Source organism: Dermacentor variabilis, chromosome 3, assembly GCF_050947875.1.
Source record: "Dermacentor variabilis isolate Ectoservices chromosome 3, ASM5094787v1, whole genome shotgun sequence".
NCBI classification, from domain to species: Eukaryota; Metazoa; Arthropoda; class Arachnida; order Ixodida; family Ixodidae; genus Dermacentor; species Dermacentor variabilis.
In genome coordinates, this window is record NC_134570.1 from 80,586,605 (window position 1) to 80,613,305 (window position 26,701).

Consider the following 26,701-nt stretch of genomic DNA (forward strand, 5'->3'; position numbering starts at 1 on the left):
AAGAAACGTTTCTGTTTTTCTGAGCAACGAACGTTTCTGTTTCGTTCAAATCAGCAAGAAAACACGCGGCTCCATTCAGTAGCAGTAGCGCTCTGAATTGTTCCTGTGGAATGGCTGGTCGGTACAAAAAGATAATAAAATATTCCTAACTGTCGGGATTTGCTCAGTCTTTTCTTTACGAGAGTAAAAGCCGAATACTTATTTCGCTGTTACTGCTGCCGTTTTGAATGAAGTGGTTTAGTTCTCTCGCAATCTCTGGACGTTCTCTGCCAAAAATATACTCGCGTAGTATTTGTTGCTTTCCGGCATTAGCGTCTGCACAAAGTTTGTGCGATGTCAATACGTTTGCCGTGCTGCGAATAAGGCTTAAATTTAAAAAGACGCGCGAGGTGAAAATAACATGTTGTGCAGAAGTTTCTTCACACAAGCTTTGCTTCTTCTTCACAGCCGAGCACCGGCTAGCCTTGTAGATGCTGGCAAACAGCGTCGAAAGCGAGTGTTTCAAGCCAGCTCTTTTCAAATGAGAGTTGGTCCAACTCAAGCCGCTGCTACTGTAACAGCCTGTGCGCTTTCTTAAATGACGCTCAGCGACTCATTTGGACGATGGCCAGGACTTTTCTCGACAGCATGCCATACATCTTCTGTCCAAAGTGACTGTAGTAGCGATGCCCTGTGAAAGCTGGCGCGCGATGACCGGTTAATGCTACATTTAGCCCTGTGCAGAGCAGTACCCGTAAAGTTTGCAACTACTCAGCTCACTCAAAGTGACAAAAGAATTATGCGACAGGGGCTAATTAGACCTAGGCGTACGCTCTCACCGTTTCCGTCGACACGAAACAAAGACACGGAGTTCGTGGACCTCTGTCCTGTAGCGGATGAGAAATAGTGAGCGGAAACTGTTCGTGAAAAATTTGTTAATTCTTTCCCCGGAATGAATCAGAGCTATGCAGGAGCAGTGAAAAACACTTGCTTCATCAAAGCATCAAAAAAAAAAAAAAGAAATCATGAGCCATTCCACTCTGTGAAGGTGGATTACCAGCGAAGCTGTAAATGTAGTGGTGTGCAAACTTGTGGTAAAGTCTTTATTGTATAATTTATTGTCGCTTAGTAACGACGGTCACAATGGCTTTGGGGTCGCTACGATGTGCCCTGATCGGCATGCTCGCAACTCAAAGCACATTCTTTGATAATGTCAAATCGGTGCATGTACGCCATTGCGCTGTCGGTTGGGCCATCGGTGTGGCATCGCGAGCGGTACGCCTGAAACACGAAATGACTAAACCACTACCTTTTCGGTCCCAACACATCCACAATGAAATCACCAACGACAAACACAGGGGTGGTGTCATCGCAACTAACCCACGCAAAGGGAGTAGCCATGAACCTTACGGGGCTATGAGCCATTGCATTGCTTGCTTGCTTACGGGGGTATGGGCCATTGATGATGAAAGTTTTCGACATGCTCTTCTGTATGTTGTATATATGTTTAGAAAAAATGTAAGCACTGTTTGCATCACTTTGCTGAGGGCTTTTAGCCTCGGCCTTACGGCACTTTGAGCCATTGGAATTTTCGCTTGCTTACGGGGTACGAATGCTTACGGGCGTATGAGCCATTAATGATGATAGTTTTTGTTAATGGAGAACAAAACTGCACGGAACCCTAGCCATATGCAGCTTCTCCGTAAAAAAAAGACCAAGGAAAGCTACACGGCGGCGTTTCCATGCTCCTAATTCTGAAACGACCCCTGCGCTGACATGTTTTTTTCTTTTCAACCTTGAGCCGACTACTGTTTATCCACTTTATGTTTTCATTTTAGTCGCGCGCACAAGTAAAACAGATAAAAGTTGCTGGCGGCCTAATCGTTTTTTGCTTTACTATTCTCAAAAGATCGATAGCACGGAGTTCAGTCAGTAGTAAATATAATTTGAAAGTCCACTTCTGCATCTCTCTGTCAATTCATGTACTATATCTGCTGTCTTCACATGCTTGAAATAAGAGGCTGCTTGCCGATACAGAGGCAATGTTGTTACACTTTGCAACAAGGGCATCACACGTAGCATAAATGGCATAGGGAGTCGAAGAGTGCCGCCATCTCCGACCCCGCAACTACCTCAGCATTCTGTATAGGCTATGCTTTGATGCCAGCGCCACTGCGGATGTGCCTTCGGCTCGGCAGCTTAGTGAAGGGTGAGCGACCACTTCTTCCAACCCACGACTCCCCATTCTCTGGACACACCCCTCCGCCCCCTCACCCGCTACCGAGAATTATTGGTGCATCTACATGGGAGCAAGGCAGAGAAGAGCCTTCACTTAACAAGCAAGGCAGAAAAGCCTTAACTTGTAACCCCTGTTTATGTAACATATGTCACCATTTTCTCTTTGAATTGGTGCCCCGCAAATACGTTTCGCAATACTGCAGAAAGCTTGCGTGAGGCACAAGATAGTACCTTCAGCGTAACTTGCTTTAATGAGCGGGCGAGTATCTTTCGCTCAGTTCTTTTGTTGTCCCTGACTCTCTCAGATTTTTTCTCCCCCGCCCAGTGAGTGTTTTCTTGTGCAGACGTGTTGCTAATGCGGCATTCTGTCTGCGGACACGATACTTCTTTCCACTACAATGGTGGCGTCCAGTCCCAGACGCGGAATCAATAAGGGCCTGGTGGTCGGGAAGCACGGGGTTGAGCACGGAAGCAAAACAAAAGTGCAACTGTGCTCTCCTAAGGGGATACATTGATCCGACTCGCTGCTCGTTTGTTGCTTATCGACTCGCGCGCTGCCAAGCAGTCGCTCAGCAGCTTTATTCCATGTTTGGTGTGCTTTTTGTTTTTTTGTTTATGCTGCAAGAAAGAGCCGTCAAGAAAGAATCATACTTAGTCAATAACAAGCGTGGTTGCGTAGCTGCCTCCAAAATGTTCCAGTGAGGAGAATGCAGAGCAAATTGTCGTTCTTGTGGTTCTATCACCGGGGCTGTACTATAGGGCTCAAGGTTCGACGGGATGCTTGATCGATAGCAGGCTAGTTTGCAGCCTATCGTTGGAAAAGCTAATGAGAACGTGGTGCTCAAAATTTTATGTCGAATGTTGCAAAGAAAAGCCCGGGTGAAAGATGTATACGTTTTGTGCTTTGCGTAATGAAGAGCTCCGCGGTGCCCGAGCAGAAAATTGGCTGCGTGGAATCAATACGCCATTGAGGTCATTCGCTCGTGGAAGACAGCCATACATCAGTGACTCTCGTTGTCCTGTGGCCACTTGGAAACTTCGATTCTTTCTTTTTTTTCTCTCTCTAGCATTGATCTCTGTGTCCCAACGAAGTTGCCTGAGCGACTATTGACGTTATAACTAATATTCGAGTAATTATGTTTTAGAAAAAAAAAACGCTATGACCCAAGGAGACGTTGCTGCTCTGTTTCTGGAGGTTCTCGTTTCCTGGAGACGAGAGTGACGAGAGTTATGGATTAAATCGAGCACTTCAGTCTAGTTCGCACGAAAATTTGATTATGCGTACTGACTCGTGAGGGCGCTTAATGCATCAAATTAGTGTTTGTGAATTGTTATATTCTTGAATACCAACCTCTACCCATGTCTTCAGAGAGAAGCGTACACTAATGAGTGGCAAGCCTGAGAAGCCACTAAAAGAAAGCTGCACGCACCCGTCCGCTTTTAGAATAAGTGGTACTGATCCCTGTAAGTTACCCTTTTATCGTTTCATTTGAGCACAAGAACGCTTTCTTTTTGCAAGAAATGTCGAGCGCGGACACAGAACCATCCACTTTTTTCGCTAGGAGAAGAAGCGCAGTCGGACAATATCATGGCATTATTGAAAAAAAAAAAAACCTCTTGAAGAGCATCTCAGTACCGTGATGCCCTTGACTTTCCCGGGCATTCCAGAAGAACAGCGGCGATTATTTCTCCGAACACACTTATCTTTCTCTCTAGATCAGCTACTTTTTTTCTCCACTCCACTGTTTCCCGTTAGGAGTACTTGACAAGTTTCACACGTCCCCAGCCTAGCCTATGGCACTCTGTTGTCGACAAGATACGCGCGAATGGCGATGTGAACAATAACAACAACGTTATCAACGGTTGCGACACTGTTACAGCGGCTCGAGAGGAGCAGGCAGGAACGGAAACAAACGGAGTCAACGTGTGGTGCGCAGTGCCAATGAAAAATGGTCACAGCAGCGCCGGACGCGTGTACTTGGAGGAAGTTAGGAGGAAGGCCGTTTGACTACTTCGAGTCATAAATGAATGACCAAAACAAAAGAAAACACAATGCGGGTGTAGCCCACGTTGAACGGGAGCCAAGTTTTGCTTCTCCATCGATCGGCCACACCGTCCCGGAAGCGGACGAACCTGGCCGTTCGCCAAGAGGCTATGAAGAGCTTTTTGTGAGAAAATGGGAGAAATGGAGAACGATGTACCCAGCACCTTCGTTATTTTCCATTGCCCGTGCATGGTGGTTCGATCTAACCGACAGCGAGTCGTGCATGGAAAGCTGAACTGAATTGTTTTCCGCGATTGCGCTTCTATACTGTAGTTGCAGGATATGATTTTGCTTTTTCAGTGTTTCTGGAGCAAGGCTTGCAAATGTTCTTTGTACTGGCCCCGCCGAACACGCTTATTTGTGATGCTATGGTGGTTCGTGCGTAGCTTTCGTTATCGACCTCTGAGATACACTCCCGCAGTACAGTGCTACGTGCGTGCCCCGAAGGCCATTTCTAGATAAAGTAAAACGGTGTTTCGCGCAAGTAAAAGCAGTTTTGATTATGCTATAATCACTATTGTGCGTTGTAAGGCTTTCGATTTTCGTACTCTGGGGTCCATTTTACGAAGGTTTTCGATGGTAAGTGTTGGTTATCATTGGCCGACCACCTGCGCTAATAATACATATGACTGGCCAGTAACAATAACAGGCCAGTCAATAATAATATTGACTCGCCTGTGCTCTTACGAGCACTTTTTGTTTTAGAAATTTTTTCGTATAGGGACCCTAATCCTCAGACCTACTCAGTGATTGAAGTTTTCGTTCTAGCTACGCTGTTACAATATTGTTGTTAGCTATTATTCTTTGTCCCCATCTTTCAATGCATTCTCTTGTAAGCAAAAGAAATGCATGTCCAATTAACAGAGGTCTCAAACTTTCGTCGGGCCTAAGATTGCTCGCGTGTAGGGCATGCCGGCTCGTGGGATAAATGTTTATGGCCTGTCCTGCGACGTCTTCGGGTGAAGGTTTAGCTATTTATTGTGTTTGCGTCATCTTCTGATGTGCTTCTGCTATCTGTCATCATGATAATATGTGACATACGACTTGTATTTCGATGTTTCGCATGTAAAAGGCTGAAGCCGGCACCACCTATTCGTGACAACTTCTCATTATTTAATTATGTCAACATCATTTATAGTAAAAAAAAAAAAACTCCAGTGGTTAACCAGCTTTGCGTACTTTCCTTCTCCAGCCAGAATGGCGGCTCGGCCGACAGACGACGCCTGGACGACAGACGACACTCGATCCTCGGATGACTTGGGAATCGTTTCTGCGACACTCTGAGAGGACGCAGACTGCAAGGCCCAAAAAGAAAGTCGACCGGTCTTTTCTCAGGATGGTGAGTGGGCCTGCATGATTAAGTTCTGTCACGGAAACCTGTATGCTTTATCAAGCAAAAATGGTTCACGTGTTTCTTGTTTAAAAAAAATTAATTAAATTATGGGGTTTTACGTGCCAAAACCACTTTCTGATTATGAGGCACGCCGTAGTGGGGGACTCCGGAAATTTTGACCACCTTGGCTTCTTTAACGTGCACCTAAATCTAAGTACACGGGTGTTTTCGCATTTCGCCCCCATCGATATGCGGCCGCCCTGGCCGGGATTCGATCCCGCGATCTCGTGCTCGTTTCTTGTTTTATTTTGGTTCAATATAGGCAGGCGGCCATTTTAAATCGGCAAATTAACAGTGACCTCATGTGAAAGGGCGGCTTCAGTGAACCAGGATGGGGGACGAAGCTGAGCTCAGCCACGTGACTTTGAAAAAAAAAAGAGAAAACATTCTACGCATTCACCAGATGCCGGCGCAGAGATTCGTGCATGACGTCAGAGGCGTTCCGCAATGCTCTGGATGATTCGTTGTACTCTCCGAGATCTATTTTCGCATCTTCCCATTCTTTCAGCATAATTATCGTTTCCGGAATCACTGCGTTACGGCAGTCTTTTAATTTCATCTGCTTCTCGACAATCACCTAAAAGATAAATTCCGAGGTTTTACGGCCAAGATCTCGATATGATCATCAGATACGCCGTAGTGAGGGAATCCGGATTAATTTTGACTACCTAGGGTGTTTTACCGTGCATCCAATGCACAGTACACCGGCACTTTTGCATTTCGTCCCCATTGAAATGCAGCCGCCGTAACCGGGATTTGTTCCCACCCTCTCGTGCTGAGCAGCGCAACCGACAATCATTATGACGTCATAAATATAACAAGTGAGCCTTGCGGCAGAAGATTTCTGGGCTATAAAAGAAGCCTGCTACAAACGCTTTTGGGCTTCGTTGGTGCGTAATAAACAAGCAAAGAAAGATAACGCCTATTCGTTTTTCAAAGCCTAGGTGAACTCAATGCACTTCAATCTCAAAACCGTTTGCGATGAGGTGGAGAATGACAATCATTCACAACTGTCCTTTTCTTCATGGCGAAATACATTCCCTGCGTGCTACCCTTACCTACGATTGGAAATACAGAGTACTCAAAGAAAAGGGGATATAGGGAATCCGGTGTCGAGCATCCCTTTCACATAAGTGTGCTAAAGCCCGCGGCTGTGCTATCCGAGGAACTGTGGTTTGCGCAACCACCGCTGAATTCGCACTGTACGCCGTGAGATGAGCCAGCGCACATCGTTTGTTGCAACTTTCCCCCTTTTTCTTCTCCCTCCTTCGTTAGTGAAGGATAGTAAACCAGCTACGAGTCTCCCCAGAACCATGATACGCAGGTAACGTGTCTGGACTCGTACTCAAAAAAACACCCCTGCGTAAATGTCGTCAATGGCTGGCCGTCGCAGCCACGGTTTTCCGGCATCATCTGGTTTTATCGCTACCATGAGAATCTAGTGCTGCTTTTACGCACGATAAATTTGGCTAACACAGGCCCTGCTGGATGTGCTGCTGCCTCAAGTTGTCTGACGGTTATGCATTGCGTAGTGAAGCGGCTTTGGGAGGCTACAACGTGTCCTTGCATAGATATCGTCTCACGAGCTTCATGCACTGCTGTAAAACCTATGGGTTGCATCAGACACCCATAATATGGGCTCCTCCGCGACGCTGACTAAGCGGAAGCGTCACGTAAAATTTAGTATCGCACAAGGGGCAAGCCCTCTGCTCTTCTCTGGAACAGGCCGCCGGCTCTCATTACTATAGTTACGTTTAAATGGAACCGTTGCCGTTGGGTGGAGTCGGCTTGACCTGCCGAAATCCCATAGCGGGTCAGCTCGAGCGGGCCAACTCGAGCGAGCTTCGAAACGAGCTCGATCAGCCCTCCTGCGGGGAGTGGGTAGACTCGTTTAACTTGCCTGTCAAGATGCACGTAAACGCGGTCGAGTCGAGCTGCGCTAACCCGACTAGTGATTCGACCCACTGGCACCGCGTCCATGCAAACGAAGCTACTGAATGGCACACACGGAGACACGGACTGTGCCGATTTGGTGAGACGCAATATAGGAACCTGAAAGCTTAGATAGTGTTTTATTGTTTGCTGGACTCCCACCAGTCGATATAATGACTTTGTATTCCCTGTTACAGGAAGGGCCACAAGGCCCCCCTGGTCCCAGAGGTCCCAGAGGCCCAGCAGGTGCCAACATTACACGAGAGGAGATGTTCAGGGAATTCAAGGGTCTCCTGAGAGGTGCGGGCATGATCCTTACTTGATCGCATTCGTGATCATGAGCGCACGCGAAAGAAACAAACGAAAAAAGAACACTGCAGAAGGACAGATCAATTGGCTATATTTGGTATGGCACTATGCACAGTGTAGTGGATTCAGAACAGACAAGCTGACAGAGTAACCGGGACAAATACACAATACGACGCATCTGCCTTTATAAAGCTCATGCTTCAGAGATGGAAACCTCGGGTCGTATGCCCTTTTGGTGTTCTGAAGCTCATAGAACATTAAAAACTGTATTGAACAGAAGGTGTGGGTGCAAGAACACTTCGATACTGAGGAACTAAGGTGTTACTAATTAACACTTCTATATTACGTGCTTCAGCACCAAGTGCTTATTAACGTCACTGCATTAGGCAGCAAGGCGGACCGCCAAGGCTTAGGCAAGATTAATAAATCGCTCTTCATATAGCATAAGCGTCGCGGTTGAGCGGGACACGAAGGTAGCACCGTTAAAGACTAAATAAGCTGTATTTGCTACAACTACTAGCTTCATGAGATTCAATATTGATGAATTCTTAGACCTAGATGGTCAGCTTGTCACTCGAATTTGTCGAACTTTAACATGTCGGTGCGGAGAAGGTTGCTTCTACCAGACGGACAGTGCCTTATTACTATAGTCTTTCCTTACTTTAGCTGTTTTCGCTCTATTTGCAGAGGCCGCAGAAAGAAGAGCCCAAGTTATGGTTGAAATGCAGGTAAGCTCTCGCGTGGTTTTGCAAATTTCCCGTTTCATTAGGAACGTGCAGTTACCTTACAAACAAGAAGCAACGTCGTGAGGTTTGCTTTATCTGTCTCTAAAACACTTCAATGGCTGTTGCCAGCAGTAATATTCTATATGCAGCTCAGAAACTATGACTTCATGCTTCTTTCTTCTGTTTGATGCTAACGCATCAAACAGAAGAAAGAAGCAAAATTGCATGTTTAATGGTTTAACGTCTCGGCCGTGGCACAGCCTTCGTCAGAATAAACCATCGCTTGGAGACACTCAAGTATATTTTTTTCATTCCCCCTAATTAGGTAATCAGTCTAAATTAGTTAATCATCTTCTAAAATATTATAATTAGAAGAACAGTGTCAACGGGAAAATCGTAGAGCCACACGAAAAGCTCCCGATACATCTTTCTGTTGCTCCATTGGTCCTACGTAAAAGTGCTTTTCCGAGCGTGAAAGCAGCCCACAAACGCACGCAAAATTGCCGCGCGACTGGCCGCTCTAGGCACATTGCGTGTATTCCCGGGCTTCCTTCACGCTCGGAAAAACACTTTTATGTAGCACGTATTGAGCAACAGAAAGCTCTACCGGGACTTTTTCGTGTCGCTCTGCAGTTTTCTCACTGACACTTTCCATCTATTCAATTAAGACCAATTTGCTATTTAGGCGGAATGAAAAAGAAAATATTTATTATAGTATCTCCAAGCGACAGCGAACAACATTACCTTGGTTACGTCTAGCCACGTGGCATTCGCATATTTTGAAATTCTGGCTAAATTTAGCTTGGACACCCTGCATATATATGTGTAGTGCAGCTTACGGTTGTCTCCTCCGGACTTCCCTGCACTTCGCTACTCGAGGAGGCAAGACGTGTGCCGAGCGAGCTCCTAAACAACACTCGGAAATGTGGTGAACGCGGTTTACACTGTTGGTCCTGGAGCTTAATGAGGTCCCAGATCACGCATGAATGCAGCCTACCATCTGCAGTCGCGTTGCAGTGGCAGTCCTCTCCACTTCTCTACGCAAAACCGAAAGTTATGCGTCGTGTAAACTGTTAATGCGCCGCACGGCTACCGCAGACAGCGGTACCTAACGGTACCAGGCTCTGCAATCGCCTGGACCTTCTCGTTCTTCCCTTTTTTCTTTCTTCTTTTATGTCCCCCTCCCCTTCCCCAAGGCGCTGAGTCATGCTCCCTAAAGGGCTGCAGAAAACAGCGTCTCTTCCTCTTCACAATCACACACACTTTCTCTCTCCTCCAGGGAGGAAAGCAATTAGTGTAGCTTGACCAATTCATCGTGTATACCGCGAGTCATTTCTGTACTTCTATGGCAAATTGTCTCAGGCCGACCTGTCGGCCTCCCATATAATCTCCCAAGCAGACGCGACTACGAGTACTAGTACTGCGCAATGAGTCAAGCGCCAATTTAGAAACGCGGGAAGCGCCTATTCAATGCAGCGCAGGCTTGCGGCTGTAGCAGTTGAGAGTAAGAATATTTATAGATGGGGGACGTCAAGTTAGGGGACTTGCTATCGGTGAGGGGCACAAAACAACGCGAAAAGTACAAAAAAACACAAAAGGCGCACAGAGGAGCTTGAGCTTTCGGGTACGGAAGGCGGCATGACAGTGCTGTTTCAAAAGCTCCCTATTCTTGCAGTAATGTAATGCGGGTCCCGGCAGCACGATAACTCTTTCGTCATTGAGGACGTGGAGACACCTATCTCGTCGACGTCCCAGAAACGCTGGGACTCGGTTTTAATGACGATCAAGAGAGAGAAAAAAGAAACACAAATTTGTTTGATTTCGGCAACCTGTCTATAGGGCCAAATATCGAGTGTCGGGTTGATGGTGGCAGGCTGCGAGAAACGGCGACGAGGGTGTGACGTTGATGGCATCGACTTTCGATCCGGCTTGGCCAGGTTCTTCTCACACGCATTCCGAGGACAGCAGTATAAGCTCCGTTAACACGGCGCATAGCACACAATGGTAGACAGAGGTGTACGCGCTAAAACCTAATTAGCTCAAGCAAGCTAGGTTGTTGCCGCCCCGTTTAGAAGGATATGCAAGTACAAATCATTATCAGCATCATCAAGTGTGGACAGAGACAAAATCAGCGCCCCACACTGCACGTTGATTAAAAACTGCCTAACTAGACGTAATTTGCCACTTGAGTGAGGCTATCGAAACACTACGAACACGAAGGGGAGGGGTAAAGAGGAAAGAAGGAAACAAGAGCAAGAAGCGAGCAAGTGATGATAAGCATAAGGATTTTGTCGTTCTTCCTTTCCTTCTGTTTCATGCTATTGCAATGTTTTGATAAACTGATGTTTGATAATCCATTTGATAATTCAGCGTATTCTTTTCGATAATCATCTGAATACAGCTCCATCCCTTAATCTGGGTTCGCGCCACGGAGCGGATCGCTCATTCAGTCTGTGGACAAGCATTACGCGCCTTGCTGCCACCAAAACCGCGCATGACGACGACACTGTCGAGGAACCACTACAGCGGCGCGTTTCGTTCTGCTTGAGCCGCACCATGCTCGTCTGCAGAGTAAAATAATCGATCCGTGCGATTGTGTTAATCCACCTTGACTTGCTCTCGTAGCGAGGTCCGTAGATATAGCTCGGCAAATGAAACAAGCGACACTTTTTTCTCTCTGTGTCGCCCAGTGCAAGAACTCGACGAACTGCTCCGTGCCCCTGTCCGGTGCTGCTAATGCGAGCGACTCTCTGCTGCCGTGGCTGCCTCCGCTGGTGGAGATCGACCGCGCCAGCATGCTGCCCCGATCTCAGTCGGGCTTCTTCTGGGAGCTCTCGCAAGAGATTCGGGCACGCAAGGGCAAGGAGCTGCGCCTGCAACCGTTCCACAGGGTGCGTGCCGACTTACGCGCAAACCTGCAGTTCCGCGCATTCGCTTGGGTGGGCGCCATACCTCTCCTGTCTTTTAGCCTGTTGTCGTGATTTTTGGACATATCGAAATCTGAGCTTCTCAATCAGAAAGGTACGCGTAATTGAGAGAATTTATGATTTTTACGGCATGCAAACCCCACAATTACAGGCGCTTAGAACGACAGAAATCTGAGCTAGTTGGTAAAAATTCATTATGCAGAAAAGAGGGGAGGCGTGCAGACAGGACACAAGAGTATAGAGAAGTGGACAACACGGCGTTCGTGTTGTCCACTTCTCTACTCTTGTGTCCTGTCTGCACGCCTCACCTCTTTCTTGCATAATGAATTACAGACGTGTTGGCACGTCAACACGTCTGCCTCGGGAAGGAATACTCTGAACATGGTGATTCCAACGAGGGTAAACAGCCGAAGAAGCTCACGCGGCGGCATTCATTAAGGTGCAAAAACAATTTACAGGCTGCCTAAGATACGAGAGGGCTCGCTTGCCAATCGTAGCTTGTTCAATGAAAAACGTGTGGATATGCACGTATACTTTCATGCTAGACGCCTCTCTCACTTCTTTTTTAGTTTAAAAGTATTTCAAACTGCACTTCAAATGTTTGTTTTCCTCTCAAGAAATAATTTAGGACGTAGGATTAAAAAAGGTTCTGCATTGATCAGTGTACACAACACCGGCGTAATTTTTTTTTGAATTCTATTAGGTTTATTTCTGGAAAAAGAATCCTGGGATATTATTAGACAAGTTCAATACAAATCAATTTATTTATTTTTAATTATTTATATATTTCCAGGTTAAAGCTAGTCTCTGATGGTACTTTAAGCAGGAATAGGTAAATACATGTGTATATGCGCTAACAGGCGTTAAGGAAGTAAACATAAACAACTAGAAACAGCGTAATGATACCGAGATGCCATGAAAAAGCAAACAAAGAGAAGCGAAGCATATTTAGCATCTTTCTGGGGCGGCTGACCCAAACAGTTACATGCAGAATGCACTGCATCCACGAAAAAACATGAAACTAAGCGAGAACTTAACACGGTGAAGTGATCTGTAGATAAAGAAGAGCAGGAAGTTGCCGGTATTGTATAGGCATGCTTGTCATTGGCTGCGATAACTGAACAGGATAATGCGATGGTACGAAAAGAGCGCATGGTCGTCAAAATTGTGGCAAGGAAAACGGGATCGAGTTTCACTTTTGTTTAATCGCAGTCATGAATGATTGTACTGTCGCGCACTCAAATGCGCACTTGCAGCTGGCAGCTGGTTACACTGGCGGATAGTGTGAGGGAAGAACGCATTCTTGAATAGCTCTTTTTTTAAAATATTTGTTAAGTTTTTTTTTTGCGTGGTTTGATATAGTGTGGGCCTCGAGGAAGCGATTCTATAAAATTACTTTTCGGTATGCCTAGTTGGTCATGATAGAGCAAGTATGAATATTTCGGCCGCTCCGGTTCTCGGCGTAAACGCAAGATTTCAATTTTGGAATGCGCTTCACGATACGTGAGCACTATAGGAGCTGTAGACGAATATTATGGTCATTCTTTGTCCGATCCAATCTTTATGATATCAGCCGCGGTGCAGGCATCCGAAATCACTGATGCATATTTTAAGAGGGACCTTGGGAAAGCTTCATACGCCAATAATCTGCTTTCGTGAGTCGAATTTCGAAGTGCACTTCTCAAGTACCCGAATTTCCGCATTGCTTTTTTTTTTCGATATAAGAAATGCTTGTTCAACTTGAAGTCTGATGTTCTAATACTTTAACTTAAACTCTAATACTTAAACTCTAATACTTAAACTTAGAAACCGAGGCCAAAGCATGAGTGTTGCCGCACACGATATGTATATTTAATTGGAATTTTTTTGCGAGTTGCTGTATTCGCTAGTGCTACTTTACTGTAATTCTTATTTGCCATTTCTCGCCAATGTGATTTTGAATGGTTTTCCTACGCTGAAGGATGACGACGCCACGCGGATTTCGCCCTGTCTTCACGTATTAAGACCCTTTCTCGGCACTGAAAGAATTGCGAGGCTGGGTTATCATTTATTTGAAATTGCAGTATGATCGGTTCTTTACTAATTACTAAGTATGCGCGACCAGATATTGTGATATTATATGACATGACAGAGAACTAGTAGCACGGGCAACTTAAGTATGTAAGTCTGTTCAGCAATACAAAGCTAATGCTCGCGGTGTGACTGATGTATCTGCGATACCACTTTTGTAGACTTTGAGCCTGTCAGTATTACTGGCCTGCAGTAGTGTGTAAATAAATTTACTTATAAAAGTGAACTTGCAATTTCAGGGGAGAATAAAACCACAGATGTGAATCTGTGGTTTTCTTCTCCCGTGCAATTCCTTCTGGAAATCTTTGTTTCCCGAACCGCGTGCACCATATCGCACAGTAAAAAAAATCATCAGCCATTCCACTCTGTGAAAGTTGATGACCAGCGGAGCTGTGTAGCACACGACAAAGACGTGACACAAAATTTTGAACAAAGGTACGAGCACAATTATTGTCTTGATCGGTGGTCACCGCGACGAAAGGTACGCACACTCATTTATTTTTATACGTCCGCGTTCATTCGTGTCATGCATTCGTTATATTCATTTGTTATATATATATATTCGGTGTTTTCATTTCTCGATATATTGATAATTTGAATGACTATGGAGAATATGGGACCGAAATCACCGCGCCGACTGGCAGTGGGCCAGTGCCGTCAGCGCCTTCGCAGAGGGAGGGGCAGAATGGGAACGCTGGGGGATGATGAGCGCCATTGGAGCCAGCAGTGGAAGACGACGATGACGAAGGCGCGAGGGGCAGTATGGGAACGCTGGCGTGATGGGAGGCAACTGAGCTAGCTGTGGAAGGAGAAGAGGAAGAGGAAGACGATGATGAACGCGCGAGCAGCGGCAGGAGCGCGTTTGCGCGGTTACGCCGAGGGACGCCGATGAGTCATTTGTGGAAGAACACAACGAACGCTCCAGCAGTGGAACCAGGCATTGCTGATGGTCATAGTTTTTGCTCGCAACGTGAAAATTTCGCGGAACCCTCGACATAAACAGCTTCGCTTTAACAAGTTGCTTATAGAAGAGAGACTGGGCCAGTTTCGCTCTCTCGTCCTGCGTGGGAGCTAGCGCATTGAGACGCTGGGTTAGCCTGCGCCTCCACCGGGATAGCCCCACGTTGCCGGGTCCGTCTGTCGTTACAACTATCGCTAAGTAGACGGTACGTGACCTCGCACCGGCTTCGGCATCGACCCAGGTCGTAATGAAAAGGACGTAGCGTTTCTTTGCCGGAGTACAAAAAAAAAAGAAAAAAAAATAACGCGTCATGCCAGCGCCGCTTAGCCGTTCTTTCCAATGCAAACGTGCTTTCACCTCGCACACACAATTACTAACCTGACAAAAATAGGTCGGTCCACCTGGCAACACTTTGCCGAACCGCAAATCATACTAGATAAACATGCAATAAAGAATTATGGGGTTTCCTGGGCCATAACCACGACACGATTGCGAGGCACGACGATGTGGGGGTCTCCGGAATACTTCCTTAACGTGCACCCAATGCGCGGTTAACAGGTGTGTTTTTGTTTGCCGCCATCGAAATGCGGCAGCCGTGGCCGGGACTTGATCCCATTCCCCGCCAACACATGCCCATTCCCTCGGGCTTAGCGCCGCAACGCCAAAAACAACTACGACGCCGCGGCAGATACAATACTATATAACCAGCTACTTGTAAAATGCTTTGCATGAGATCGATTTTCAGAGTACTTGGGATCTAAATAATTTTTCTTCCTCTCCTTTTTTTTTCGGTGTGCTATTCAGAGATTACAATGTTTTTAGGTACGAAAAAGAAAGCTATGCTGATGAAAAAAACTAGAAAAGTCAGTCGCAATAGCATCGGCAATGTTTCACCCTATAATCAGACACCCTACTGCTGACGTGAAATTAGTACGTTCGCGTAAGCGCATCAGTTCTGCGGAAATTCCTTACATATTTAGCATCGATGATGACTACTTGTATGCGTGCCGGAAATTCCCACAACAGATGTCAAATCCTGTTTTCATTTGCCTTGAAATTAAATGTAATTATTATTTACCAATAGAAAATAAATTAGCCTCGACATGCTGTTTTTCATGTATGCAAGCTGAAACAAAAAAGGAAATAATGGGGGTTCATCTTTTGTGTAACGTTAGTTTTGTTGTTATTTTCATAGATATCCATCTCTTAACAGTTCGTAAGGGTTATCTATCAGTAATTACAGGAGTGTGATCTACTAATCTAGCTCAACCTCTTTTTTTTTTCGATGGAGTTAATTGTTGCTTAAACATTACTTAACTCAATGCACAAATTGCGCACGACTGCGAACAGCTTGTGTACAGTAAATCGGGCAGTTCGGCTAAGTTAGTGCATTGTAGGAATAGTTGATTGTTAGAAACAATAAAAAATAAAGGATTACCAGCCGTGGTTGCTCAGTGGCTATGGTGTTCGGCTGCTGAGCACGAGGTCGCGGGATCGAATCCCGGCCACGGCGGCCGCATTTCGATGGGGGCGAAATGCGAAAACACCCGTGTACTTGGATTTAGGGGCACGTTAAAGAACCCCAGGTGGTCGAAATTTCCGGAGGCCTCCACTACGGCGTGCCTCACAATCAGAAAGTGGTTTTGGCATGTAAAACCCCATAATTTAATTTTTTTTATAGTGGTTATGGCGTTGCGCTGCTGAGCCCGAGGCCGTGGCATCAAATCCCAGCCTCGGCGGCCGCATTTCGTTGTGCGATGTGCCAAATATCTTGAGTCCTTTATTTGGGCAAAACAAATAGAAATATGCTCGCGCACCGTGTACGTTAGAACACCCCACGTGGTCGAAATTATTCCGGAATCCCCAACTTCCGCGTGCCTTACAGTCATACCACATTTTTCAATCATAAAGCCCCAGACTCTAATTTTAATTTTATAAACAATCAAATCGGCGCTTCTTGTATAGCTGTACAACTGTCCGGGGCGTTGCTTGGAAAGGGCCACGGGAAAACTAGGTTTCACCTCAAAATAACTTGTTTTTACGATATAATTGCTGGATAGTTGGTGAAGCCATTGTAGCGAAAATAAAAGAGACACAAAGAAGACCAAACCGGACAGGATTGCGTCAGCAATATTTCTTTGTCTATTTGGAAACGAGATGTGTTTTTCTTTGCCGTATTGAGTCTGTGCGCATGCGCATTTTGCTGTACATTTGGTTTTCTGTAAGAAATCATTTTTAAGCGTAGTGCTTGCGGTGGCACGTCTTGTCTTTGCGTACATTTTATTTTGCGCAAGAGTGGATTCACCTATATTATACTATCGTCATCTTTATGAAAGGGGACACGCGAGCCCGTGTCACATAGCCTCGTCGTTAGGGTGCCTCGACGTCGCACAGGTTAGACGCGCTGGCTACGAGGCACCCTACTCTTCGTCCGCATGTTGCGCAGTGCCGTGGCACGGACATCGAATTGTTCTGCTTGCACTCCCAAGTCGATGTAAAAAAAAAAATGCTAATCCCTCTCCTGGCACGCCCGAGAGCTAGATCAGCTTTATTCAAATTCGATATTGACGCACTGTACGAATCGCAGCTTCGCAAGCAATAGCAGCGAACGTCGAGTATGACAAGTATAGCATGGTCGCCTTATCGCACTTAGATAATTTCGTTCTTCTGCGCTCGCGAGCAGTATCAGCAGAGAGAGAGAAGGAAACCTGCGAGAAGCGGTGCAGACTGTACAAGGAACGGCACCACTCTCTCCTTTTGTTTTCGCATGTCACCGCGACACGGCGGCACCGTGCCACTTGTCTCAGACGAGGCTATCAGCCAGGGGCTCACGCCTTGTATTTCCTGAAGATGACCGTCGTACGCGCGCGCACTAATCTGAATGTGCAGACTTTTCATTCGTTACGTATGGGTACAGCCTTATTTTTTTCGCTGTTCTACATTTCAATACAGCTTAGTGAAGTTGGAAGTAGGCAAGTGCGCTTTTACGTATTTCAATGTTCAACGTCTGTTGTTGCAGCCGTTCGCGGAGGGCAGCTTCGAGCGGGGCTCGGGTCTGAACGCTACCCGGGGCATGTTCCGGGCGCCCATGAGCGGCCTCTACCTCTTCTTCGCCACGGCGTTCACAAGCCGGCCGGTGTCGGCGAGGGCTTTGCGCAAGCAACTCGAAACTTCCGCCAACGATGCATCGCTAATCGTGTGCGTCAACGCGAGGTGCCAAAAGAACCTGTGAGTATCGCGAGCGAGTGGTGCTCTTTGGCCATGCTTGGCCCTTGCGCCACTAAACCTCAAATATCATCATTATCGCGAGCGGTGTGATGTAGTCGTGAGCAATAATTTGAGAAGAAACGTCTGATTCCTTCAGTAGTTAGTATAGTAGTGAAAGCGAATTTAGTGACGGAGTGGTAGCAAGGCCTGTGAAAGTGTAGGGGGCGGGTAAAAACTTCGACGCTCTCAACTGCTCAGAGCAGGCCTCCCATATGTAAGAGTCGAGGGTGCGATAGAAGTTGCCGTTCCGCTATGTCTGTAGGGCGTCTTTTTTTTCGCCTTGCATGCCGACTTTGGCTGTGGTGGCGTGAAGCTCTCTGATACTTGCAGTATCTGGGCTATTCTACAGCAAGTGTGACGTGTCCACGGGGTCATCTTGATGGCAGAGGGGGCAGGTAATGGTCGATTTGTACAGTTCACATTGTCGAACATGCCAAGGCCACCAACACATCCGTCATTGGCATGAAAAGCTCTTCGCGCACTAGTGCAGTCCTTGAAGTTCACCGTACCGGAGGGACTATATATAGTGCCCCTGTGTACCTTCCCGCGTGCGGGAAATGTTCCCTCTTTCCCTTTTTCGCTCTTTGTGTACCGCAGTTTCCTTACCCGCGTTGCAAAGTCGCTAACCGAACGCCCGTCTGGTTTACCTCCCTGCGCTCTCTTCTTTCTTCCTTTCTCTTGTTGATTTCACCGGCACTGCTGTTTCGCTGTTTCACTTCAACTTTTCCGCGACCTGAGTGGCGGAAAGAGAAAAACCTGCGTGCAGCACACCCTATCTTTTCTGGTCAACCCGCGAGGGATGGCCAACAGCACAAAGGAATTAGGGTATGATTACTCGTGACGCGTGAATTTAAATTTGACACGTTAATGTGCAAAGAGCACCCTTCCCGTTGGACGTCTAGTCTGATTAAACACTTTTATTAGCGTCATTCGTGTATAGCCGTTGCAACCTCTTGCGTTGCCATTGAAACTATTTATTATAGATTGACGTACGGCTGCGCATTGGGTGCAAGTTAAAGCATCCCCTAGTGGTCAAAATGAATCCCGAACTCTCCCAGTACACTTCTGCCCCATAATGAGATCGTGGGTTTTGCATGTAAAAACCCAGAATTCGAGTGCCATAAGGATGTCTTGGACGCTTCTCAATCGCATCCGCGCAAACTCCGAGCATCGCGTCATCATTCATATGCCGAGTGTCAGGGGGCAGTCGAACACAACATGCACGATTACGTCGTTCTGTCGCAACGTTCGCAAGTCGCCTGTTTCACCTCACTGCTTTCTTTCAGGTCCCTCCGCACGACAAGCGAGTTCGGTGATGGCGAGTACACCATGTCACTGTCGACCAGCGGGCCCCTGATGCTTCGGGTGAGTGCGTCGGCACAGCAAATCATATAGGTGTTTTCTGTTATCCCAAGTTTGTTGTCGGCGAGTGCTTGCCATGTTTTCACTCTTTCCGCGCTTCTGCATTAACTATACCCTAATATTTTATGCTAGGGCCCTCGTAGCTCCATGGCCACACGCCACCCGCGTGTGGTTCCTCTCAATTGTATACTCAGCCTGCCACCTGAATTGCTTTAAAAACGTTGCGCTAAATAGATGTAAACATCTATTTGCTTTAAGGAGATTGAGACGCTGCTGGTCACTTGCGAATTGTAAAGCTCACGTTCTCAATGACGTCAAGCTATTAAAGACAGTGCTGCCGTTTGGTGATGTTCTTGTAGAATGAGCCTCATCGTCCTACTCAAGTTCTCGAGGTATTCCAGGTGCTGATGACAGCGCTGTTTAATGTGGAAATATACTGGGTGCTTCTATGAAGACATTAAATGATATTTAAAAATAGCCGTTATGAAATAAAAGGGCGGTTCGTTCGGAGACATGCCGTCAGCGGTGGTTACGACGGAGTGACTGGTGGTACGTGGAAATCACTAGCTAATTCACAAAAATCCATTAATCTACAAAAAATCCCTTAGTTTCAGCGGGCTCATCGTAATTTGGAAATTGATGCAAAACTCTCCGTGCAAGCCGTATCAACTTTTGGATCTGGAAAATTGCGCTTACCTGCGAAGTGTGGTGTGACGAATTCCGGCTATCAGTGTTTGTGAACCCGAAACTGGGAGGCTTCAGTGAGCAAAAATTCTTGCCACTCGAAGCGCCATTCTGCTTACGTTACCCAGCAGCATGCATCCAGCGTGCTGAGGCACCGTCCGTCGTCGCCTGTTGGCCTTTTTTGCATAAAGATCATTTCGCTGGTGCAGAAAAATTTGTTCTGGTCGGGAGGTAGAACCTGGGAGCAACGTCTTTTCCGGGCAGTCGCTCTTCCATATGAGCTAGCCACGAGTGCTTTGTTGTTTGTGTTCTAATGTGTCCTGTCCTTCACGCTGTTTATACTTTCATATGTGCCAGCTAGCCCACGTCAACACTCTAACCCGGAGGCTAGCTAATGGTAGCGTGAGTACGAACTGATCGAGAACTCCAAAGAGCAGTTCAAAGAGCAGTTCAAAGAGAACTCCAAAGAGAACTCCGAAGAAATTTGCTCACTGAGTGAGTAAATTAGTTCTGCAGTGATACGCATTGTGGATGGTTTATGAAAGTAGATGTTAACATTAACCCGGAAGCAGCACAATGCCATGAAGGGAAACCATACGTACCTTTCAGAAAGCAAACTTCGAGTTACAAAAAAAAAAATTGCCCATGTCTAGAAACAGAGTCCGGAAACAGATGGTAGTGTTAGCATAGCGAAGCATGGTAAAGAATGGTGATATGTTGATGGTCTACATCTATTATTGACCACATTTTTGCTGAATATTCTCTCTCATTGATGTCCACTTGAGTTCACCTTGCATCAGCTGAGATTTACTGAATATGTAGCCTTAATTATGAGTTGTGCAGATCATAGCTTTGCGAAGTCTTACATTGATGTGCTTTTTTTTTTTCTCATGACTGTCGCAGGCTGGCCAAGTTGTTTCGCTGTGGTTCCACAACCGCACACCTTACCAGATTACCATCCACGAGGGATCGCAGTTCAGCGGGCTACTGGTTGGCCTTTGAGTATACACTCGGATGCGTGACAGCCTGGCCAATATTATCAGCATTGGTGTTCACGCCTTGTGGCTCGGCCCTTTGTTATTGTTAGCTGAAAATGTCCACGTTTGGTATTCTTAGTCATTTTCGGCATCTTATTTAGAGCAGCCTGTAATCAGCAAGTTATACCATCAGCCTTTGAATTAACTCTGTGAGGCAAATAGCTCGCGGAATTGTACTTTTTTTTAGTATTCCTCGCGATACTCTACACAATACTACTACTTATTCTCGACACGTTTAGCCAATGCTTCTGCCTATACTAACCTGACTTCTCATCTAATAAAGACACGTGACACAATCTGGCAATGTTCTGGTGAACTCGGCTGATCGGTTGCCTAGCTAGGGCAGCGGACCTGTTTCAGCTCGAGAAAATATCCAGCAACCTTTTCTGCTACTGAAGTGCCTTCGAAGAAACAGAAGTGATTTATTTGCAGCATTATGCTCGGCGCCTTTTGCATATCGATAGTTCCTCATCACATGAAAAGCGAATTTATTTTAAATTTTGACGGTATATCTGGGCTTAACATCTTCACTTTACGACAAATTACACACTACTGCTATAGTAATGACTAATCGAGAAGACAGTCGGAAACTCGAGCCTTCGTGCTTGCCTGAAGAGTGACGTTAAAGCCAGCTCATTCGTGTTCACATGGCCTCTTGCGCGTCTGCACCTCGTTTTCGCTTCTAATAGGCCATTTCATCAAATAGTTATGTATGTTAATATAAGTATTTGTAGGCGCGTTGTGTTTGTTTCTTTATATATTCAAGTGTACGACCAGACGCAGAGTAGTTATTGTTGTCTCAATAAGCATTTGATATTGTCGCCTCAATCTTTGATTCCAAGAAACATGGGAAATATGAGCTTCCCTGGAGGTTTATATGCATCAAGCTAGTTATCGGAAGAATGATAGTAAAAGCTTCCGACGTGTAAATAGTGGCGCGCACTTCGCAGTCTGAAATCTATTTTGTGCCATATGTTATAGTTTTTTCTCTGTTATAAATGCGTTGTGCGACGATGATGGACTTAGCACGTGATCTTAATTCACGTCTCTGTCTTCGCAAGTAGCCTTGTGTTTTAATAAATTTGTGAATAAATGTTTGCTTAGCAATATTGAGACTTTGCGTCACTGACCTAACAAGCACGTCACCGATTGTGAATATGCGCTATGCTTTCGTGTTGGCAAACGCCTATAGTAACTGAATGCGCGTCGGCTTATATAGATTACAAGGCAGGCGATGCAAGTGCAACAAAACTAACGGTAAGCTGCACGATACAGATAGTGATTGTCGATTTTGCAATGAAAGCTTTACAGCGATGCTTTTCTTTCTGTGGAGCACACTTTTAAAGCGAAGAACCGCATTTCTGGTCCTGGCTGTCTTGCAGAAAAGAAGCAAGCCCACTGCAAACTACCAGACCAGGCTGCTACGCACTAGTCTCGCCTCTGTTTTATGCGACGATAGGATCTCGTAGATGGCGCCACGGTGCTGCCGCAGGTTATCTGCATTGTTGCTTGACCTTTAGCTCGAGGCCTCCTATCTAAATACGTGGGAACGGATAAATTTGTATTTTTTTGGCGACCACTGCATCGAATTTGACGAGGCTTCTTGTGCTTATAGAAAAAGTTGAAATGTGGTGACCGCAGTAAGCGTAAGTTGGACTTAGGGCGTCAATGTTTATATATTTTTTAAAATCCTAAGCTTCTAGGAAATGAACCTATAGCGTTTAAAGCTCTCTAACTTGCGAATTACAGGCACATAATTCCGCAAACTGCACCTAACGTTGTATTTAAAGCGGACAGCATTGATGTATGATACATCGTTATGAAATATACGATTATGTCAGGATTTTTGCAGAACCCTAGTATGCATTGTGACAAATTCATGTTTACAGTACGCTGTAAATATAACAAATTTGTCCGCTTTAAATGCTCTAAGAAATGCACTAGACATTAGTGCAATGCCGCTCTTTTGATGCAGAATTACGGGTTGCTAAACTTCGTTTGTCTATTTCAAACTTACCAGCTTCCGGCAATTTTCCTAATATCTTCCAGGTCCTAAATAAAAATTCCGCTTGCCACAGTCCCTAAAACGTTCTCTTTAAACTGCATCAAGTTTCAATGAAGTTGGTCCAGTGACTGTTTTATAAAAGAACTTCTGCACTTTACATGTACTTGAATAGGCCATCGGCTCGGAGTTTGTCTAGAAAGGCAAGCCGTGGCAGCACTGTGGCGAAACTTCCCCCCACTTTAGCCGACGAGCCTGCCAGGATCGTCTGTGAAGGAGTGCGAACGGTCCTGGGGCGCTATTTTTGGGCATTGTGGAATTCCACCATGTGTTGTGAAATTATATAACAGCGGAATTTTAGGCCAATATGAGAGGCCTTAGCAGCTATCTGTATGCGTATATCACAGCTAACGAGATGAGTTTGACGAAATGGCGGAATTGAGAATGTCCGGAATCGGAATAGCACTCCTGGGGCGGTATTCTTGGACCCCTCATGTGATATCTTTCCGAGATCCTTGAGGAATAAATAAATAAATAAATAAATAAATAAATCACCTTGCCGATACTACCATTCCCGCGTGAATTAGTTCACGGCGCGTTGGATGATCCGAGCAATTCTGCTCAACCAGCCAATCAGCTCAACCGGTTTTGCTCAACCAACCAGTAGGCGGGAGCTCAAAGTAATATCTCAAAGAGTTATCGTCCGAGAATACATCTCCTAATCACCTCATATAGAACCGACGCTGCAGGAAAACTTTATTTAACTGCTGGGAAATAGACGCGCTGCAACTAAGGAAGGACAACGAGAAAACAAAAGGCATCGCTCGCAATTAACTTTGTTCAGAGAAAACCAGCGTAGCCAGCTATAGCTGTTCCGAACATGCGTTAACCGCATCGCTACGTATTCGCTGCCACGGAGAACCACAGGCATGTTACTGATACACATGTCTATTTTCTTTTTAATGTCCGAGTATGCTTCCATTATCTCACGCGCCAGGGCATCTGTACTCTTACCGAGAATGCAAGCGCCACAAAACCTCGGCTCACACACGCAGGAATCGCAATGCACAGGCAAATGTGGTGAAAGTTTGTTCGTTACCGAAAGTTCCTGTTCTCTAACTCTGTCATTTAGGCACCGGCCTGTTAGAGCGACGTGAACCCTACCGTAGCTAAGCGAGATTTCACACACAACGCCGACCGAGCGGGCGACACAGGGCCTAGCGTGCTTCTTCCTGCAAGAGGGAGGGAGGCCTCGGCGCTTTGGAAATGCGTGGGCGCAGGCCAGCTGACATGCGTGACGTACAGAAGACCGTAGGCACCTTGTACCTGTTAGCCACGCTCTTTGAGATTTTGCGCAACCACGTAAGGCACAACCATTAGTCTTTTGCCTATCGGCTGCCTGTTTTTTCCTCGTTCTCTACACTTTTTTAAGGAGGGTTTCCGGAACCAGTTATTATGGAACCAACTAGCCCAGCAGCAAGTTTTGCTAAACTTTATTTCCAGGCTCAGCGATATGCGTCACATCCACGGATCATCTCGTAACTTCTCGAGATGTCATGTGTATACACTGGATTAGGCCTTAAACCTGCAAATCATATGAAAATTTTGCTGCTCCGATGCGGCAATGTTGTGCCACGTCTGCATATAGCGCTGACAGATCGGAGAGCGCATAGAGAAATAGTCGTAGAGTGAAAGATAAAACATAGAATCCGTACTCGATGGCTCTTGTGCAGCTGTTACATTTCGTCGGCTGCACTGTATGGCCTCCAATGGAGACGAGTTGGAATTTGAAAACGAAGTCTTTCGATAAATAACGAGATGCACTTAAAAAAAGAACGCAGCACTATGGAATAAAACAAATCCGTTTTTTTTCCTTTTCTACAAATACCGTTTCCAAATTAAAAGCAACCCAGCTCGAGGAAAACATGTTCACATGGCTGAAAAAATGAACACGTTGAAATTTCGCATTATTTCCTGGCGAGCACATGGCATGAACAGTCAGGTATTTGCTCTTATGACTACTTGATAGTTACATGGGCATGGTGTAGGCAGAAAGAGCTAAGTGCAACGTTCATGGTTCTTAGGTCGTCAGCAAGGCAAACATCGCCATATGTTCATGGAGATGAAAATAGAGAGAGAAAGGGTTTTCACGAAAGTCAGCATCTCTCTCATTCACTGGCCCTTCGCTGGAAAGCCGTTGTTGCAATACAGCTTATGAAAACTTGACCTTGACCCGTTAATCTGGCTTTCCTAGAAAAAATGACGCCGGTAGCTTTTGTCAATATCATTAATTCTGCCTGTAAGGACGTGGACAGCGGAGGCATCGCATCTTCGCGATGTCATATGGCTACTTCATGTCTTCAACCGGGAGAGAGAGAAAGAGAGAGACGGTGGAAGAAAGGTGTGTCTGCATCCGTGCACCGGCTAGAAACCTGTCTCAAGGTGGGCACCTCAACTATTCTACGGAAGGAGAGTCACCAGCGCTCACCGTTACAAGAAGGTCCCCCCCCCCCCATAAATAAAGAAAAAAAAAGGACATTGACCAAGTCCGATGTCGCTTAGCTTCAGTACTATGAAGGGAACTGGTACAGCCTTTATGGCATTCAATAAACAATTGCAGGTTCACTGAGAGCACGAGGTGGTCATGTACCCCTTGACGTATTCGAGCTGAAAGCAGAGCGGGTTCCGGCACCGCACGATCTCAAAGAAAAGGCATTTTGAGAGCTTCCCCCCCACTTTTGGCATCTTCTATGGCTTGTCAAATACCTTTGCAAATTCGAATTCACTGTTGCGTTTCTTAAGAACCACACTTTATTTCTGCTTAGCTTTATGTTGATGCTTCCAGTATTTCACAGGAGCGAAATGTTTTCTCCTTCTCCGAGCCAGCGTCGAGCACGAGCCTGATATCTTCCTATGATGTTCGAAAGCATCTACTGCTTAAAAGTATTAAATTGCGTTTCCAAGAAGTTCACACTTTATTTCATTTTAACCAAGTTTTATTTCCATTCTTATGACAGTTCTCTAACGACGCTCCGTTTTGTGCACCTGGAGCGACAAAGAGTGATTAACGTAACTTCAGTAATTTTTCACATCGTGCCTAATTACGCCACTCAATTGAATTTACCCACTAGTTACTGCTCACGTGTCTAACGGTACTCTGCTTATTTAATTTCACAATTGTTTGAGTAGTTCTTTCAAAAGTTCTTGCGGCATTTGTATTTGACGTTCTAGGGGCCTCAATCACCGACAAATCGAGTCGCAGTGACAGTATCGCTGTGAAGTCCGTCATGCATTCCTCCCTGCCACTACAGCGGGAACGCCAACTCTGATGCAGAAGCGCGACTTATGTCTTTACCTAACAAGGAACACTGTCCGTCCACCGCACTTGAACGTAAGTACCGCTCAGCACTGGGAATGAACGGGAACTCTTCAAGGCGTCCTTTGTTCAGATTAAGTGCGCCTTTATTCACGGAAAAACGAATATGGTTTGAATGAACCAATTCCATAGATATCTTGATTCAAAGTCACGATATCAACTACGCTGTACCGACGCAGTTACGTTTCAGAAGACAAGTGAGCCTAAATGGTGCATGTCTGCTGTGCGCGTATTCCCCGCTTATTTTATTCTTAATTTAATTCGTGCAAGTTACAGTGTCTCCCTTCGCGTTTGCGCTTCTCTCAATCTCTCGCAGCCCGTTGCTTGCTGTGACTTTCAGCATCTTCCCACTTCCCTAATCTCCTTATCTTTTTCTAAGCTTTTCCGCTTCCATC

At 45.9% G+C, this 26,701-nt stretch overlaps 1 protein-coding gene across 1 annotated transcript in view; it reads left to right on the top strand.

The window, feature by feature from the left end:
* The window catches only part of LOC142575938 (erythroferrone-like), a 33,114-nt gene extending 11,090 nt beyond the window's left edge, over positions 1-22,024 (top strand). The window contains exons 2-8 of the mRNA XM_075685759.1: positions 5,454-5,600; positions 7,784-7,886; positions 8,583-8,623; positions 11,311-11,511; positions 17,598-17,806; positions 19,132-19,210; positions 20,795-22,024. Coding sequence (XP_075541874.1) covers positions 5,454-5,600; positions 7,784-7,886; positions 8,583-8,623; positions 11,311-11,511; positions 17,598-17,806; positions 19,132-19,210; positions 20,795-20,893 — 879 coding nt within the window. The 3' untranslated portion in view covers positions 20,894-22,024. The remainder of the gene's footprint in view (positions 1-5,453; positions 5,601-7,783; positions 7,887-8,582; positions 8,624-11,310; positions 11,512-17,597; positions 17,807-19,131; positions 19,211-20,794) is intronic.
* The last annotated feature ends 4,677 nt before the right edge of the window (positions 22,025-26,701 follow it).